The sequence below is a fragment of the Poecilia reticulata genome, linkage group LG14 (assembly GCF_000633615.1).
Source record: "Poecilia reticulata strain Guanapo linkage group LG14, Guppy_female_1.0+MT, whole genome shotgun sequence".
Taxonomy (NCBI): Eukaryota; Metazoa; Chordata; class Actinopteri; order Cyprinodontiformes; family Poeciliidae; genus Poecilia; species Poecilia reticulata.
In genome coordinates, this window is record NC_024344.1 from 17,853,614 (window position 1) to 17,873,161 (window position 19,548).

At 38.0% G+C, this 19,548-nt stretch overlaps 1 protein-coding gene across 5 annotated transcripts in view; it reads right to left on the reverse strand.

Annotated features, from left to right (window-relative positions):
- Positions 1-18,666, reverse strand: part of LOC103476104 (voltage-dependent T-type calcium channel subunit alpha-1H-like) — a 41,131-nt gene extending 22,465 nt beyond the window's left edge. The window contains exons 1-18 of one of the 5 annotated variants that reach the window (XM_008428202.2): positions 18,530-18,666; positions 15,187-15,235; positions 15,004-15,058; positions 13,386-13,558; positions 13,123-13,216; positions 12,903-13,027; positions 12,666-12,754; positions 11,553-11,712; positions 10,315-10,609; positions 9,263-9,355; positions 8,116-8,273; positions 6,819-6,873; positions 6,608-6,733; positions 4,286-4,434; positions 2,083-2,268; positions 1,872-2,004; positions 1,631-1,786; positions 1,466-1,516 (exon numbers count right to left, since the gene is read on the reverse strand). In XM_008428202.2, coding sequence (XP_008426424.1) covers positions 1,466-1,516; positions 1,631-1,786; positions 1,872-2,004; positions 2,083-2,268; positions 4,286-4,434; positions 6,608-6,733; positions 6,819-6,873; positions 8,116-8,273; positions 9,263-9,355; positions 10,315-10,609; positions 11,553-11,712; positions 12,666-12,754; positions 12,903-13,027; positions 13,123-13,216; positions 13,386-13,531 — 2,016 coding nt within the window. In that variant the 5' untranslated portion in view covers positions 13,532-13,558; positions 15,004-15,058; positions 15,187-15,235; positions 18,530-18,666. Of the gene's footprint in view, positions 1-1,465; positions 1,517-1,630; positions 1,787-1,871; positions 2,005-2,082; positions 2,269-4,285; positions 4,435-6,607; positions 6,734-6,818; positions 6,874-8,115; positions 8,274-9,262; positions 9,356-10,314; positions 10,610-11,552; positions 11,713-12,665; positions 12,755-12,839; positions 12,878-12,902; positions 13,028-13,122; positions 13,217-13,385; positions 13,559-15,003; positions 15,059-15,186; positions 15,236-15,549; positions 15,952-18,529 lie in introns of those variants that run through there. The other 4 variants (XM_008428199.2, XM_008428200.2, XM_008428201.2 and 1 more) reach the window with 4 other exon arrangements.
- Between the last annotated feature and the right edge of the window lie 882 nt (positions 18,667-19,548).

Consider the following 19,548-nt stretch of genomic DNA (forward strand, 5'->3'; position numbering starts at 1 on the left):
TTTTGTCATAGTACCCCCAAGAATTTAAAACTACTTTCACCCCTGTATATACCTCAAATTCTCATAATGATCCCAGTATTATTTAAAAAACCCCGAAAAATCTTCTTTTTCCCCTCAATGCTATTTAACTGATCAACAATATTCTCAAATTTCAATTCCCTATTAAAACCTAATTCTGTTTTAATGGACACTTTCTTCTTTGATTTCCAATGATTCACTTCCTGCTAAAGAGCCCCCTGGTGGTTGAAGAAAAATCCACATATAAATGGGTTATAGTCAGGAAAATACGGTATATGAAAAAAAATCTGAATGCTGATTGGTATTGTTCAGGGGGCCGGACCAAATGTGGAGGCGGGCCGGATCCGGCCCGCGGGCCGTAGTTTGGGGACCACTGCTTTAGATCCTTTAGATCAGGGGTGTCAAACTCCAGTCCTCGAGGGCCGGTGTCCTGCAACTTTTAGAAGTGCCTCTGCTGCACCACACCTGAATAGAATAAKTARGTCAYTAGCAAGRCWYTRGAGAACTGAGGAGGTAATTAAGCCATTTGATTCAGGTGTTTTGTACCTGTGGCACATCTAAAAACTGCAGGACAGCGGCCCTTCAGGACTGGAGTTTGACACCCCTGCTTTAGATGAAGGCCAAAAAATCCTCCTGCTTTCTTAGAGTTGCTTTTGAACCATAATAAATGGAACACTGCCTAATATATTCAACGTGTATTGATGATTTTAATAAAGTCACTCGTCAAAATGTAATGTTTATCAACGGTATGATATAAAGCGCTTCGAGCTGCCTTGTTGCTGAAAGGTGCTAGACAAAAAACTTGACTGGTTGATTAATTGGCTGGTAATGTCCTGTTAATTTGATTGATGTTTATAGGAAGTGGGCTAGCAGCCCTTGGGGGTAGGTCTTGAGCAGATCAAAGCTTAGTCATGGAGCTGGGTGATAAATCGATTTCATTTGTTTATCAAAATTTTGGATTTTGATTCGTTTTTGGAAAATCTGCGTCCTTTTGAAATTCACATCTCTGTTTCCATAGTTCAGAGTGATGCCAGTATGCCCAATGCCAACCATCTACCATCTTGACTAGCGTGTTATGAGAAAAATAAAAAATTTAAATAAGGAATGTTGAGTATTTTATTAAGTTATACTTTGGCACAAGTTTTACAGATGTTACTTAGTAGAAATACTTAATCAGCATCAAATTATTATCAGTAGCAGTAGTATTTGAAATGATTGTGTTTACTTCAAAGAAACAACAACACAGACTAAAGATAGTCATGTCATATTTTGATAACTTTATCAAAGTTTATTTTTCAAAGTTCTTGGTTTCTGGTAAAACTGAACCTGCATTTAGCTAATATCATAACTATATTCTCGTAAATAAACAGAAAGCCCCAACACTCCATCATATTACTTACATCAGGGGATGATTGAAATAAATAATGAGAGGAAGTTAAGGACTTACGCGACGGCCAATGGTCGAAGGAATTCCTGAAAGTGTTGCGTGATCTTCGGGCTTTTAGATAAAAGAATAGTAACAACAACAAAAAAAAAAAAGACAATGCATTTTGTTACTGTAGTCGCTCTGTGAAAATGGATGTGGGTGTGGGTAGCAGATTCTGATTCTGACCTGGTTCTGGAAGTTCTCAACAACAATCCCCACCAAGATGTTGAGAATCACGTTCTTCCCCACAATAATCATCATCACGAAAAACACGGCAGTCCATGGTGAGGTGGAGGCCATGCAGTTGTAAAGGACAAAGTTCCAATCTTCTAACGTCAGAACCTGCATGAATATCAAAATAAATAAATAAACTGAACAACAACAGTGCAAAAAATGGCAAAAAAAATATATATATATATATTCTGACCTGGAACACTGTGACCATGGCCCAAATGAGGTCGTCAAAGTTTTTCCGCGCGTCAATCTTGTCGAAGCTTTTGCTGCCGGATTCACGTAGGTCTCCCTTAATTAGGCAGCCGAACATGTGCATTCCCACGACGCTGCAGGGACAAACAGGACGGAAGTGAAAGTTGCTCATCTGCCCTCTGCTAGACTTGGGATTCGGTGTGAGAATGTACCTGAAGAGGAAGATAATGAAGAACAGCAGCCAGCAGAGCATGGCGGCCTCCTCAATGGTCCTCTTCAGGACCATCAGTTGTCTGTACAGGTAAGGGAGGAAATGCACAAGCCTCCCGAACCGCAGGGCTCGAAATGCGCGCATGACCGACAGCCTGCTGTCACTTTCAGCTTGCAATTCCCACATACTGAAAGGCACAAACAGTTTAGTTTGCTTTACTGTTAATGTCTAATTTAGGGCAAAACAATAAATTAATAACAATACATATGCACATGATCAATATGATATTCAAACATATCAAGATGATATGTTTGAAAGAATTTCCAATAGCTTTATCCAGAACAGCGTAGAGTTCTGGGGGCTGTAGGCAGAGGAAAGGATTTAGCCACTCAACCTCTAAAGGCCATCTAGGACGGGTGGCGTCAACCAACTAACTTTCTCTTTGGTTGCCAAGCAACAACCTGTTGAGTAAGTTGTATAACAGCAGTTTAAGGTTTTGCCGCCGTACCTCTTAACTAGGCCTGTCGCAATAAGCAATAAATCAATTAATCGTGTGATAAATTAAAACAAACGCAATAATTTTGACTTGCATGATTTATCGTTTTCTTCTTTTTTCTCTCTCTCTTTCTACCAAAAGTTGGACAACAAAAGTCTTCAGTCTGGTGCACTGATCTCAGCTAACTATTTATTTGAAGGGCAATTCTGTTTACAGAGACTTCATAATTCATTTTATTTGTTGTTTCTATTTACTTTTATTTAACACATTTTAGAGTTCCAGGGTTAATTGTCTGATAGAAATAAGGTTTATTCATCTTTAAGAATATGTTATTATATAACTTGAAAAGGGTCTTAAAACGGCAATATTGTCATTTTACGCAATAACTTCTGAGACAATTTATCGGCCAGCAAAATTTGTTATTGTGACAGGCCTAGTCATAACTGCTTCAAAATAATAAAAGAAAATTGCACGGATCAAACATGAAAGGTCACACCCCTCGTTTGACGAGTATTTCAGATATTTAAAACAAAAAATCTGACCAATAACTATCAATATTGACCAATATGAAATGCTTATGTCGTGAAACGTTTTTCAGCCCAGCTCTAAATCTAATGTGTAACTCTGAAACAGAGAACCATTTGAAATTTAAATCTGATACATAGTTGCCACAAGTCTGAACTGAAAGAGATCCGTGCCATCTTAGCAGGCTGGCGCATGCATCCGATCTCATATTGCGATATAGTTGACTACTTAGTGAACACAAAGAACATATCCGTCTTAGCTTGGAGATAAAAGCTATATTGCATAAGCAAATTTTACAACTTCGACAGTAAGAACAGCAAATATCACTGATATTTATTTTAGTATTACGGGGAGGTCGGCAGAGTACTCAAAAATTGCAATCGAGTAAAGACTGTATGGCACTTATGTTATTTATAAGTTAGGAATGAGGCAAGAGCTAGTTCTATGCTTGTAGATTGTTATTGTTGTCATAGCAACTCCACAGCAACCGCCTGCCAAAATGGCTGTCAATTACAAAGTTCACGAAAGGGTGACGTCACATGAGAACTACGTATTGACCCGTTGCACGTGAAGTCACGTTCTTCAGACCTCTGCCCACTCCGCCATGATGGACGTCAAACAACCTGTGCGTCCCTTCAAAGCCTGTCAAAAAACAGACATCTGCAACCTGAAATTGGTATTTAGTTGATTTCCTTTAAAAATGGTCACAGGATGATGCGCAGTCATCTGCACAAACAGACAAAACTGGTTTGTGTATAGTCTTTTGTACATTTTTAATGTCGCTCAAGTGTAAGAGGAAATGCTGTTTTTGATACAGTGATAAAAAGTAATTTGGTTTGAATTCAGTAATTTGATCAACAAGTCAGGAGGGAGGACGTATGGATATTTTCAACTTTTGTAAATGCCCCCTCTGTGAACCCCGACCAGGTGCGTTATGTTCACAGGCAAATTAGCCCGACTCAAACAAGTAGAAGCCGTGGCTAAACTGGCAAAAACAACTTGGAAAAACAATTTCAGTTGCTCTGTTCGACACTCCCGTCCCCCACTTCCGACGTCCATCATGGCGCCTCAAACGATTAAGTGACATAGCTGCAAAAGGTCAATACGGAGTCTATTTGAATTTCAATGGATACTGACTCAAACCTATGAGTCAAGGGATATATTCACTTGCGTGAGATCATACCTAATGATAACTATGAGACAGTCAAAGTTGTTGCTCCAGTCCTGAAAGTAGTCAAGCCCCAAGGCCACCAGTTTCAGGATCATCTCCAGGGCAAACAGACCCGTGAAGGCAAAGTTAGAGATCTTTAATACATCCGTCAACATCTCAGGCTGCAGGAAGAAGAGAAACACAGGGTTCAGGCGCTTTTCCCACAGAAAACGTCAACACTTTTCAAGCATTTTCAAGGTACATTTTTAAGCTTTTCCAGTACCATTCTTTGGAGATACAAAGCAATCCAGATTAACTAAAAAAATATGTTTAAATTTATTACAGTGATCCCTCGTTTTTCAAGGGGGTTGCGTTCCTAAAATAACCCGCGATAAGTGAAGTAGTTACCTTTATTTATGTTTTTACAACTATTACAGAGCATAATTAAATACTCTACATTGAAACCAAAGAACTAAAACCTGTTTTCAGGTCAGCGGATGTCCGTGTGCATCAATCACGGCAATAATGTCATCCGTAGTTGTGTCATTAAAGCGTCTCCTCCAACCTGCCCCACGAGATTCACAGCTGTATCTATGGCAGAGCCTTCTGCCACAGTTTCTTTCAGCAGGCATTCAAAGTTTCAGTTTCCATCTCCTGAATGAATGGCCGATCTGTATTACATATATTTTAGCCAATCAGGACGCAGAACACAACGCACTGAGAAAAAAACTGCACAAAAAAAATCCACAAAGCAGAGAGACCGCGAAAGGTGAACCGCGTTATAGCGAGGGATCACTGTATATGGCATCATTTATTACTGTTACTAAGAATGTATCGTGTACATTCAACAGCGAGGAAAAGGTAAAACCAGATAATAACAAAATGTTATGTTTCAGAGATGCATCTCTTACACACACACCCTACACACCTGATTGGTGTGACTAGAAATTATTTAGGTAATTCTAACTTCAAACTTAACCTAAAACAAGAGAAGTTTAGTCTGATTTAACTTTCTGGAAGAAAACAATGTCTACGTATCTTTTTATTAGGTGTACGTAAATATCTGCTTTAAACTTTAAATAATGTTTTCCAAATTTAAGCTTTTAACAAAACTTTATATTGAATTTAATTACAGAATTGCAGAGTTTGAGTATCAAGTGCTTTTAAGGACTTCATACATAAATCAAGCACTTCCCAAACCTTGATAAACCCCAGCTAAAATTCAAGCATTTTCAAGGATTTCAAGCACCCGTACGAACCCTGGACACAGTGAGTGTGGAGATAGATTTGCACCAATCTGATATTAATATCTGCATCAGCCCTGATATAGAAAAATAATATAGGTTTGGTGAATTTATTATCTGATTAATTGATTAACTGTTTAATTGTTTATGGCAAAAAACTTAAAGAGCAGCTCTATTCAGTCTAATTCTATGCTTTGTGAACTGGGCAATGTCATGTGTTTGGAATAAATGATTCTATTTCCCTCTCTCTCTCTTTTAGATGCTTGCATGTTCGCACGCCCGCACGCATATGTGCACACGCACATACACAAGTATGGTTAAGGAAATGACACATCAGGGAATGCCCTCTTTAGGGCGTGGCTTAGATAGAGGCCTAGAAAATGAATCAGAAACTGTTCTCAGGCGCCATTTGCTGTGTTTTCCCACAAGGAAACATAGCGATGATGGACCAGCGCTGCATTTTGGCCTTAATAAACAGGATTGATGATTTCAACTCGCTGATTCTTCTTGTACCTCATACATTACAAAGTAAGCTGAAGAAGGGAAAATCTCCAACACATGCTTTATTTATTTTACATTATATTTAGAATTCCTAATTACACTTTTTGAAAAATTTGGAAGCAGTTTTGTTGCAGTTTATTCTTACCATTTTTGACGTTTTACTCCTAATTCCATTGACTGAACAAATTAAAGTTATGTCGTTTTTACATGTTTGACCAAACTTGTGAAGCAATTGGTATATTTAAATGTGCTGTACCGGTGCAGAGTTACCAAATAAATTTGTAAGTCAGTACATCTGTGTTTAAAAAGCACAACTTTTTAAGTCAATACAGCGAAGTGTGTTTTTTTTTTGTATCAGATCAGTGTCGGCCGAAACTAAATCTCAGATATCTGCGTCAGTACAGGAAGTGAATAAAGTGAATTGGTGCATCCCTAGTGGAGAAACAACGCAACTTGAAACTCCTTTGAAGAAGAGAGGCAGAGCTTAAAATACTCCTTTTCAAAATAATAAAGCAAACAAAAAAAATGCGACTCAGAATCACAATTCATATTAAATATTGTATATGTAGCCAAAAACATTTCGAAATATGTACAAATGCTCACATTTTACCTGTTCATGGTGCTCGATGGCCATGGTTAGGATGTTGAGCAGAATAGCACCTGTGATAAACCTGTTGAAGTAAGTCCCTGTCACGAGCATCTCTAGCTTCCTACGGATAGGCAGCCAGCACCGGCCCTGGTGGAAAATAGTCAGGCCCTGGTTAGTAGTAGATCAAAAAAAAAAAAAAAAGAAGAAACTTTGTTGGTGGGAATTTATTTACCAGTGGTGATGATTCGTTTATGTGGTGATGATGATGGGCGCACATGCTACTCACTCTAACAATTAAAGGGAACAATAAGAGCAACATGAATTCCCTAAGAACCAAGAAGTGCTGTTCTCAAGCTGAACTCATTCTATGTATTGAGTGCTCCTGAAATTCCTCCTTTACGAAAACTAGTTTAATTTAAATAGTCCAAATAGTTTGGATGTATTTTTTCTTTCTTTCTCACTTATGTAACGGTTCTGTTCATATCATAGGTTTCTGGTGCATTTCTATCCTAAATAAAAATATATAAAACTTCAGTTCAAAACAAGATACTAAGATACATAGAAAAACCTCATGAAAGCCTTATGTTATAGCAGACAGTATGGTGGCCACGTGAGAAAGGCTAACAGTATTCAGTTATGCAACATGAACTGATTAGTACATCATTGCAAGGTAAAGCAAAAGGAAAAAAAAATCCCCATCTCCCCTAGAGGACTCCACAACTGAGTGTACATTAACAAGAAATAAAATACACTTTTTTGATTTTAGCAAATGGCTGCGGTGAATCACAGAGTGAACAAAATTAAAGAGGTCTGAATACTTCTGCTACCCGCTGTAAGCATCTCCCAAAAGTAAGGAAATCTGTGGCTATAAATCGGTTGACGGATAAATCTGTGCACCCCTAGTAGTAGACCACATGCCCATCTTAGCTTGCAAATAAAAGCTATAATAGCTAAGCTAATTTTGCTACATCAGTACCAAAGTAAATATCAATGATATTCATCTTATTCTTACGCTGAGATGAGCATAGTATTCAAGTAGTTGTAATGTCCTTATATGCTGCCTAGGAATGACCTGAGAGCTAGTTGTGAGCTTGTGGCTCGTTTATTCTTATCATAGCAACTCAGTAGCAACTGCCTGCCAAGATGGCTGCCAGTTACAGAGTTCATGGACTTTTATTTTATTTTTATATATTTATTTCATATTTGTGACGGGAACCAATAAACTATTAAATACATATTGAAAGAATTATGTTTTATTTACAAAATATGAATTTATATTATAGCAAATTTTGAGATTAAATGACAATTATTATTTATTAGATTACTTGTTTACTTAATTCTTGGATTTATGGATTGCAATGCATGACCTTTAGTCATTTATTTACAAACGATTTTATTTCTAAGATGATAAGTCCAAATTTTTTTTTGTCAGTTTTTCAGGCAGTTGTAGATTTTTGGCCCTTAAAACACATCCTCGATGTTTGTTACAATTAAAGGAAGATTTATATAACTATTTATGTAACTCTAACCTTGAGACGAGTTTTGAAATCCTTGCCTTTATACCCTGCCAAACTGCACGGAAGCTCACGGTTCCAGGAAACCTCCTTTCAGGCTCATGTTTCATGGCATCTGAGTAGTGGGTGGCAATAACAACGGCACATGTGTTCATTATGACGTAGGAGCCGAGCTGGATCAAGACATAAACAACAAGTAATTAGGGTGTAGCTTGTATGCGATATTAACTGTGCCATTCAATTCAGTTTGCTCTTGTGGGGGCCAATCCACTGTAATTGTACTGTGAAAAATGTACTACAAAAGACAAACAGAGACATCATTATGTGATATACAAATATACTGTACCCAGCTAGGTAATAGCAGCCATCGCTTTTAGTTGTGGTACACRTACATTTGAACTTCCGATGGCAAAAGTTTAAATGACTGTGGACATTAAGGTTAAGAAAAACCTCACAAAAGTAATGCATTCTCTAGCAAAACAAAGCATTGCATTCCCATGCAATACTTCTGCGTTCCCTTGCAATGTGTTTTGCATTCTCTTGCAATAATGTATTTAATGGTCTGTCCATGCAGCATTCTGAATACTGAAAGTACTTCTGCTACAATACAAGGTTTTGAAAAGCTTTTAGCTGTATGTATGTGTGGAGGAAAAAAAGAAAAAATACATCCTAATTATTCAGCTAATTTTTTTGTTATTTTCATGGGGTAATAAAGCCATCTGACAGTTTTGATTGTGTCTTTTTTGTGTTTATTTATCTGAATAGTTAATAATGGGCTGTTGTCACGTACAGTTCTATGAACACGCAGTTAACACATTCATTTTAACCAAAGAGTTAAGAATGTATAAGCACGCTCTTTAAAGGTGTGTGCCATTTTAAATTAGGATTTGTTAGTACTGACTATATACAAAATAGGGTGTATTTGCTATTTTATTGCAATGGAACACAAAACTTATTGCAATACTAATGTGAGGTAGTGCACAAAAAAAAGAAAAGAAAAAACCCTATAATCTACAAAAAAATGACTTAACGAATCATTTACAGACGGGGAAATCTCAGTTGTTGAGCACTGCATACGAAATGTCCATTTTCTCTACAACCTTTTGCCCTGAGGCTTTTTTGAGGCTCCATAGATTGCCAGCTCATACAGACAGAAACTTACAATTGTGAGGACGACGAAATACACAAAACTCCACCAGGAGTGTGCGTCCATCACATAGTACATTATGTCAGACCAGCCTTCCAGTGTGACAGACTGAAGAGAAAAAGACACAGAAAAAAAATAAAGGAAAATGTAGCACAAAAAAACCCCTCTGAAATGTGAATTGACTCTCTGGTAAGACGGAATGAAAACAAGATCTCGTGGGTAAGAGTTTTAAAAAAAATTGGATGAACACACAGAAGTTCAGTCACAAGACAGGACAGATTAAGTAGTTGTGAAGTTCAGATCATCCTTTGGTAAAGTTTACAGTAATTATAATTTAAACCTTGCATGTCTTCATATAAATGCAAATCTTGAAGTGGTCCACTCTGAGCTAGACATTAAAAAGCAAACAGTTACAAGTACCAAAGTCCTTTTGTCTAATTTGGCTCATGGTATACACTCCATATTGCTCAAAGTATTCACTCACCCATCCAAATCATTAAATTCAGAAACCAGCAATTAGACATGGCGACTGCTTCTACAAACATTGGTAAAAGAATGCATCTCTATCAGGAGCTTGGTGAACTCTGTCCTTGGACAATGATTGGATGTTGTCTGTTTAACCAGACCATAGTGTCAACCTTATGCAGAGTGCTTCAGCACACCAAGATATTTTGCAGAATTTGATGCATCCAAATCGTGAGGAAAGCTCTGGGGATGAACCCTCTAGTTTCAATACGACCTGAATACAACGCAGGGTCAATAAAGACACGGAGGACTCATTTAGTGTGCAAGAGGTTAACTGGCCTGAGTAAAATGCTGTTCTCTTCCAAAATCATAAATAGACTCCTGGAACAATAGTCAAACATTACAATAAACAAACCCCCAAACCCTGAAGTTATTAAAACCGCAGGGGGTTGGCAGACAGCATTTTGACCTCTACAGACTGAGAAAGGGTCATCACTCAGGTTGATACATGTGTGAATTCAGAGCATTTAATACTTCTGACAACATAGTGTATATGGACAAAGTAACAGAGTGACAAATAAGAGGAAAAATCTGGAACTCGCCTGAAAAACGGCAATCCAGGAGTAGCCGATGTTGTCAAAGTTTATAGAGTTCAAGTTCGGGTTTTCTCCACCAATACGACATGTGTTGTAGTATGCGTTCCAGTTAACACACTGACTACCGTTATGGGTCGAAGCAAGTGGATCCAGGTGGGGAGCGGGTAACGTGCAGATGAGATTGCCTTCACGACTGGCAGGTATGTCTTTACAGAACCGCATGCCTTTGTCGAGGGTACAGATGAAGGGAAATCTTTCGCCAGGGACAGACCCATAGCTCGGAGTTAAGTTGCTGTACATTCTGTGTTAATAGAAGCACATGACAGATTAAAATTATTATACGGGGTTGCAGCTAGCAACTATTGTAGCAATCGATTATTCCATCTATTATCGGGCAATTAGTCGAGTAATCGGATATTTAAAAATTGGTACACGCTGCAGATTTTTCATTTAACCACTTAAGCAGAGGTTATATTATAGTACAGTATTTTAAAATAAGAAAATAAAGATTATATTGCCTAAAATGCATTAACATATCAGTCTTTTAGTGGGAATATGATCATTTGTTCCATCTACAGCTGACAAAAGTATTTCTGAGATCAACATGCGTGAAGCTCATTCCTTTCTTCTTGACCTAATATCAATAGTTTTAGGAATTTTATTTATTTTTGGGTTTGTTTGTTTTTTTTTTACAGAATTTTAACCTTAAAGTTAAAACTATGACACCTGAGGTGTCCTTGGTTGTATATGTTCTTTTATAGWTAGTCTTTGTACAGTTTTGGCTCAATAACAGCTCTGAGGGTGCTGTTCTTTCAGCAATTGGCATGTTTTACAATCTGTATACCAAAGTTAATGATTAATCGATTACTAAATTAGTTGATAATTATTTCGGTAATTGATTCATCACAATTAACCCAACTGTTTAAGCCCTAGCTTCAATGCACAGTTTTCACAATTTAAATGTAGGTTTTTGCCTTTCATTTAATAGTATTATTTGTTATTTTGTTCACATTATGCCATATTATAATAATTATTCTTGTCTCTTCTTTTTTTTAATATGGGATTGATACTCTTTTGGTCCTATGAGCAATCTTCATTTAGCTCTTCYGATGATCTGTGAGAGACGTCAGGGACAAATTTAACAGTTTTAAACTGGTGAATCTTCTCACTGACTGAATATTCCCAAAGAGTTTAATGAAGGCAGGAGAGAAGAGGAAAAAAAAACATTTTGGAAGGTGTCTTACGCAAGCATCTCATCTGGCAAAAAGCAGCGGTAAAGCAGGTCCCCCGCCCACAGCTGGACTCCCACAATGGCAAAGATGTATATGACGAGTATATAGAGTAWGATTACATTTCCCAGCATGGGCAGGATCCCCACAAGCATGGTCACCAACTTGCGCATCTCTGCAGAGGTAAAGACAACTGGATAAGCTTCAGGTTTTTTGTCTCACCATAGATATCTATGGTTCCATGTTCAGCTTTAAAGGGGCAGCAACATGTGTGTTTTTCCATCTACGTAGTTATCATCTTAGATCATATTCAAGTATCTATGTAACCTACAGTTGTTATAAAAATCCCGTATAAGTCAAACATGACCTAATTTGACATCGTAATTTGACGCCCTGAAATTGGGCCTTTGTCATTTTTAAGAAAGCCCTGCTCTTTCCAACGCTCTGCCTTTACAAAGTCTCAACACTGCTCCTCTATTAATCCCTTAACGTTTTTTTTAACCAGCGCTTCACTGAGAAGTTGCTCGTATAACGAGACCTGCAGTTTCACCAGGTGTTTGGTAATTGCTGCTGAAGGAGCAGAGTGGGGAAGTCACAGGGGAGGGCTTGCTCTGTGTGGCAGAAGCTTGGAAGCTCGGAAACTGCAGCTCGAGCTCGAAGGCGGTGCCGGGTCCACTCAGGTGTTTTGCACAGCTGAATGTTTGCCACAAGAAATTAAAGAATTTCTCAAACATGCATGAAAGAATCAGGGCAAGGTTTTTGATGTAAAAGCTCAAAAAATTTGATTTTACATAATGCTGCCCCTTTAAGATGTGAACTGACCCCTGAAAGCAATTTTTAATCGATAGACTGGCATCGCACAAATTCCTGGGATTTTATCTCACTTTAAAGTTGACGTATTTATTTACTACAATCTAATAAAAAAAAACAGGCAGACATATTTCATGTGAAAATTCCATGTAAATACAGTTATTTCACTTTAAATGTGAAATCTGATGGATGGGTTCCAGGAAAATATTAAATAAAATCCATCTATTCATCCGTCCGTACTGTATAGAAATGCTGACTTTGCATTTGGCGGTAAAGTGTGCAGACTGCAGTAAATGTCCATGTGACTGTCAAGATTACCTTCAATCCTGCTTAACAGTCGCAATGGGGAAACTGAATAGGAGAGTGATAGGTGTATCTCACAAAGTTCAAGAATGAAGTCTACAAGCCTGAGGAGAAAGTAGCAAACACAAAAAATATATATATTATGGAGGATTTTGATGTTCCGTCATCAACACTTTATATTTCATTTACTTTGTTTCAGACATGGTTGACATTGCGACACAAAATCAACCTGAGTCTTATAGGGTTACTAACTCTACACAAATAATAAAGATGTCGAATCTGTGCCAGTTGTATGAAAAGTATTCCTGGATGCCCAGAGCCTCCACTCTGATTACCAGCTCCCCAAAGAAGTAGGCGAGCATCACGCGGGATGCAATCTGATTGGAAACATGTGAAATTCATGCATTACTGGCAGACAGTGACTACAGTTCATGGTTGCAAGTGACTAAATGAGTTCAGATGTAACTCTCACCTTTTGAGGGAGATGGTCTGCTGTGCAAGGCTGGTAAATTCCATGAATAAGACAGCCAAACCCTATGACCAAAAGAGCCAGATAGCCTGGCCAAGTGTGCGAAGTTAAGGACAAAACCTAATAAAATTATTCAAATTGCAACAGAGGTTGAGACTTACAACTTTTGCAACCTGAGAAAAATGAAGAGTAGTGCTAGATAGGTTAAATTAAAGAACACTTGTTATTTGACACAAATGTCACCTGAAGTAATTATCAAAGGATATTGGCTAAAGAGAAACTTAATGGAGAACCGATGGAAGGTTGTGCCACTTGGCTCTTCCACGGCCGATGTGGGCTCCCTGTTTTCTGGTAATGCTGTGATGACTGTTGCATTGCACTGGGTCATCAGTTGGTCATCGGTCTCAGCCATGGTGACGTACAGCAGCTGAGCTTGTCCCTGTGTTGCAGTAAAAGTAGAGATACTGGTACTGACGCCCTGCTTTATCAAGTAGGCCTAATCTGGGAGGATGTACCTCAGATGGACACAGAAAGACGTTTGCTTAGCGAAAGAAACAGGACATCCTGTGAAAGCATGTGTGTCTCAACATATTTGGATCAATTTTAACAGTCCTGCTAAATTAAAGAAATATAAAAATGATTAATTAATAATAATTATTATTTATTTATTTAACTACAAAAAAAATATTATTCTGACTTTTAATTGATTAAAAAACACAAACACCTCCACTTGTATTCTGGCCCAATAATGCATTTCAGTTTATTTATGTGGTGCCAATTCACAGTAAATGTCGTATTAAGGAACTTTATCACAAAAATAATTATAATAATTTCAATTCAATCATACATACTTTCCAATTGGTCCTATTTACATGACCTTCATAGTCACCATACGCAGCTTTGGGTTATTAGAAAGTCCAGTGTTAACAAGATAACCAATGTTTATATGTGGAAAAAATGAAACTCAAGTCAATCTGAATATTAACTGTGGTCCTCTTGTTAAGGTGGACTACTTCAATGGCCCCCTTATCACACCCACTGCAGCACAAATACATCATTTTTTTTGTTTGGATTTTCATTTGATAATATTAAAATACATTCGTTATAATTGTAGCACACATTTTTAGTTAGCTTTTGAACAAATGTAATTCTGTCAAACTTTATGTCTTTTTTGTTGTTTTTTTCTATTTCACAGATGCTGTGGGAGAGTCCCTTTAGCTGGCTGAAGCCATGGAATCTGGCTGGCACACTCTAATCTCAGATCGACTGACTGGGTGAAACCACGCGGAGCTCCAACATCCAGGGAAGAACATAAAGTCTTTCTATTCTAATATTCTAATTTTGTCATTTGCTTATTTTGTTAACCTCATGTTTAAATTCAAATTCAAAAATACTTTGTTGATCCCAAATSATATGTTGTTGTAGCTCATTAATTCGAATTCTGCAAAGGGTCACGATGGTCACAACTGTCTGTATTACAGTGAATTTGAAGAAGCCTCTGACTGAAGACACTGTTTTTCCAAGACAGTCTCGTAAAGAGGATTGGTCAGGGTTGTCCATAAATTTCTTGACTTTGTGTAATATCCTTCTTTGCATCATTATCTCCAAAGTTTCCACAGAACAGAACCAGCCTTCTTTATCAAGCCCTATGCACAACTCAGCATATAAAACTATCACATAGCTTGCTTCATTTAGGAATTATTTGTATTCCTTAAAAATATCAAAGCTTTGTCTAAAGACTTGAAGTAATTTTACTATAAGATCTTTGTAATAGTAGTAATATGTTAGAATATGCATAAATTACCCAGTTGTTTTTAACATGACAGATTATAAATTAGCATGAACTGATTGACAGGTACATTTTAAATCCTTGTTTACACTTACCAGACAAGAAGAGATGATTCTCTGAAAGTTTGAACACAGCTATCTCAGTTAGTTCCTGCAAGTATTTAAAAACAAACAGTAGAAGTCAGGTCAGTTAAGCCTGTCGTCGTCATGGTAATTACCATATCTGCACAATAGTGTGTGTATTTTAACCATTTTTTTTATAACAAAGAAAATACACACTTGTCTCCACTACTTTGTTTTAGAACCATCTTCAGTACATAAATCCAATCTAAAATACAAAAAATACAAAAGACTTTTGCTTAGTGGACAAAAACGGGGCACCCTCGGAACCCCTGTGTGTTTCCTATCATATATGGGTCAAGTTCAAAAGTTCTGAAATATAAACAAATTATTACAACTAAAGAAAACTCCATTTGAAAAGGAAATTGCAATAAAAATGGTACTCAGACTTATAAATCCTAAAATTATACAAATAAAACATCCACTTGTGTCCTCACCCAGTAACAGACCTTAATAGTCAGTGTACTATTTAGCAGATACAATTTCAGATTAAAACTCTGTTTTAATTATCTTTATGCTTACCAGACAAGAAGAGGGGGCTTCTTTGGTCCCACACTGAAAATCTGGACAAAATCAACTAATTCAACTAATTTAAAAACAAACAATAGAAATCAGGCCATTTAAGTCTGTTGTTGTCGTGGCAATGTCCGTGTCATATGTGATATCTTAAACATTCTGTCATGTTTTCAAATATTGTTTTTACACAGACAATAAACAAGCACTGTCTACAAAAAAAAGTGTTTTTAGAACCATCTCTGGGAACACAATCCAATATAAGATACTTAAGGAAACATTGACATTCTGTGAAAGCCAGACATGTTTTAACAGTCCTGAAAATTCAAGAAGTATAAACAAACTACTTCAACTGAAGAAAACAAAAGTTTACATTTTCAATAAAATGCAGTAAAATTTTTTTATTAAAACCTATTATTCCTTAAGTTACACAAATGAAACACCCACTGGTACTCTGACCCAATAATTGTCCTTTTTAATAGTTTTAGCTACACCCTCCACTGTCACTGACTCTTGTTCTCCCTCAGTGCATCTTCCTCACTTCGAGTTCCTCATTGCAGCCAGGTGGAGGAATGCCTGCAGTTACTCTGCCACTTTGGCCCCCTTCCTTCACTTATATCCCATACAGTCCTCTGACCCAATCTCCCTCCCTCACAGCTCTCTTCTACACTCCTCTTCCCTCCACACAACCTCCTCCACGCTTTATGAACCCTCAAACTGTGGCCAGCCAGTCAGACAGTCCACAATCCAAAACTCAAGGAGGTTGGGATCCACTTGCATCCCCGACAGCTTCTCACCCAGTAGAGCCAAACGGATGGTGTTGAATGCTTTGGAGACGTGAAAAACATAATTCTCACGATGTTCACTGACTGGTCCATCATGTGAGTGTACACGTGGTTGAGCAGAAAGATGATGGCATCTTCAACTCCAAGCAAACTGCAAGCCAGAGGCCGGAGCTGCTCTAGGACGAGTCTCTCCAGGGTCTTCATGATTGAAGAGGTCAGCCCCAATGAGCTATATTCCTCAGAGGTCAGGGACATAACGTCTTCCGCACTGGAATGACACAGGCTCATGTTGAAGATGGAGTACTCCACAGAGCTGAGTGGCACAGGCTTTGAGCAACCTTAGGATCACACCGTCAGTGCAGCCTCTCTTGCAGTCTTCTGACAAGAGGTGACCAGCTACGGGGCTCGGGGTAGGGGCACAGAGTAGAAGAGGGGTGGATGAGGTGTGAAGGTGGAATTTCCACCAGAACAATTAGCTCTTCTGGTCTTCACCTTCAAGCACCTCTGTATTGTTGTCACCTCATCCCTGTTGCAATCTCGGCAGTCTTCTATTCATTGAGAATGAATATCTTACTGTGTTCACATTGAAAAAAAAAGTTCAATTGTTTCAACATGGGATTCACAAAAAGAAGAGTAACCAATTACAAGCTTAAGTTATTGTAATGTTTTTTCATTGGGTAAGTGTAGTGTAAAATTTTGAAGGGAATGTCCTTTACCTTTTGGTTAATAGAGTATTTTTCTCCTAGTCAATATTATTTGCAGCACATTTCAACAACAACAAGGCATTTCAAAGTGCTTTACATCATATAATCATTAACTATAAAACAAGAAATAAATATTACATTTTGTCAAATGCCATCACCAAAAATAATCAAATATACTCATCAATTTTCCAGTTATTGCTACTCAAAAGTATTTGTAAATAGGTGGATTTCAAGACTTGTTTTGAAGGAACTCAGTATTTAAGCTTTTTTTTTTTTTTGCAGTTTTCCTGAAGTTTGCTCCAGATTTGAGGTGCTTAGAACAGGGGTGTCAAACTCCAGTCCTCGAGGGCCGGTGTCCTGCAACTTTTAGATGTGCCTCTGCTGCACCACACCTGAATAGAATAATTAGGTCATTAGCATGGCTCTGGAGAACTGAGGAGGTAATTAAGCCATTTGATTCAGGTGTTTTGTACCTGTGGCACATCTWAAAACTGCAGGACAGCGGCCCTTCAGGACTGGAGTTTGACACCCCTGGCTTAGAAGCTGAATGCTGCTTCTCTGTGTTTGGTTTTGGTTCTGGGGCTGCAGAACAGAACCAGAAGACCTGAATGGTCTGGAGGGTTGATATTCTGATCAACCATCCTAGATTCCAATAAATTTCACTACATAGAGCAAAACAATAGGATCTGCCTAAGGCAGGGGTGTCCAAAGTCGGTCCTCGAGGGCCGGCATCCTGCATGTTTTAGTTTTCTCCCTAGTGGTTGTAACAACCTCCTCAGCAAGTCAATGTTCTCCTTAGGCCTCTAATGAGCCATCATTTGATGCAGGTGTGTCAAACCAGGGAGAGAACTAAAACATGCAGGATGACTTTGGACACCCCTGGCCTAAGGGGAGAGCTTTGTAAAAGTGGTGGAGGTAGACCACCAGCTCAGTCCAGTCCGCCCGAACCGTCTGCTGACCCATACATTGTCGTCAGGAATATCCTGGTGCAGCCAGGTCTCGGTAAAGAACATCAAACTATGCTCTCGGCTCTGACCTCTGGCTAGCGCTGATACGTCCATCTTGCTAACGAGCGACCTTACGTTGCCCAGAGTAACGGAGGGGAGAAACTGCTTAATATATCCTCTTATCAATAAGCCTCCATTGTCTCTTATTTAAATATCTTTTCTCCTCTGCTATTTGCTTCCTTCCCTACAACCCTGGTGTGTCCTTCTCCAGGTCTCTTCGGGAATCTCTGTGGCTCTCGACACCATGCGGCTTCCGCGCAACCAGCTGATCCAGGCTGTGAACAATGCGACCAAGTTGTTGTACCCGGCAGAGTGAAAGAAATGTAGTTATTTCTTTTCACCAATATGCTAGAAAGGGAGCTTCACGGCTACGTTCAAAAACAAAATTAAAGTGTAAGAAGGCGAGCAGGAGTAACCGCAACAGACCTAGCATGAACTGGTTAATAGATACATTTTCAAATTAAATCCCAGATTTGATTAGCAATACACTTACCGGACAAGGGATGATTCTTTGGTCGCACAGGCCCTTAAACTGTGGACAGAATGAACTATCTCAAAGTTCCTGCGAGTATTAAAAAACAAACACATAATAGAAATCAAGCCGGTTAAGTCTGTAGTTGTCATGGTGATTTTTTTTATGTACAGCAGAGCAGGCGCGTGCAGGGGGGTGGCGGGCAGGATTTGAGCACCTTTCATCCTCGATGCCCCAATTGTCCCTTTTATAATATTTTTGTAATTTTCTAAAGCGTGTGTCTGCAGATCTGTCTGTATCCCTCAACAATGATATTAGCCAATCGTAACAATTTAGCTAAATAAATTGTTTGGCGAACATGGCAGGGGCAAAGGACCTTATTTCAACATCGACCTAATTGTAAAAAAAACAACAACAAAAAACGTATGTGATGTTAAAGTTACAAAAACAGTTTTATTGATAAGATAATTTATCAAATAAATTACCAAAAATAATTTATTGTGTTTTAATATCCCTAGTTTAAATAGTTTTTTTTAATGTCAACTACAATTTTATACCAAAAAGAGCCAAATTAGTGGACAAATAAAAGATCATATTTTGTCAAAATATTGCTAAAATATTCTGAAACTGCCATGCCTATATGTGTAATATTATCCTTTTATTTCTACATCCATGTATCACATTATTTCTCAATTAAAATTGATCATCAATCCCACAACATTCCCTAAGTATCCTCTCTTCACTATCTCTATTTGCAGAATAATATGCGCTTTATCATCTTTCTACAATAAATTGATTTTTTTTTTTTTTAAGAAAAATTACTAACCTTCATTTTTTAGCAAAGTTTATGAAACCGACATATGTAACAAAAATCTAAAATGCCTCAAATAAATGTCAATAGGACTTCCAGGTTTTGCATTATTATTTTGCTATCTCAATTCTATGGTTTGAAGCTCGCGCAGTCCTCTATCCGCTATTCACTCTGATGTCTGTCATCATCTTTAGCCTGATCATTTTCTCCTGGCAGCTGTCTCCTTTTT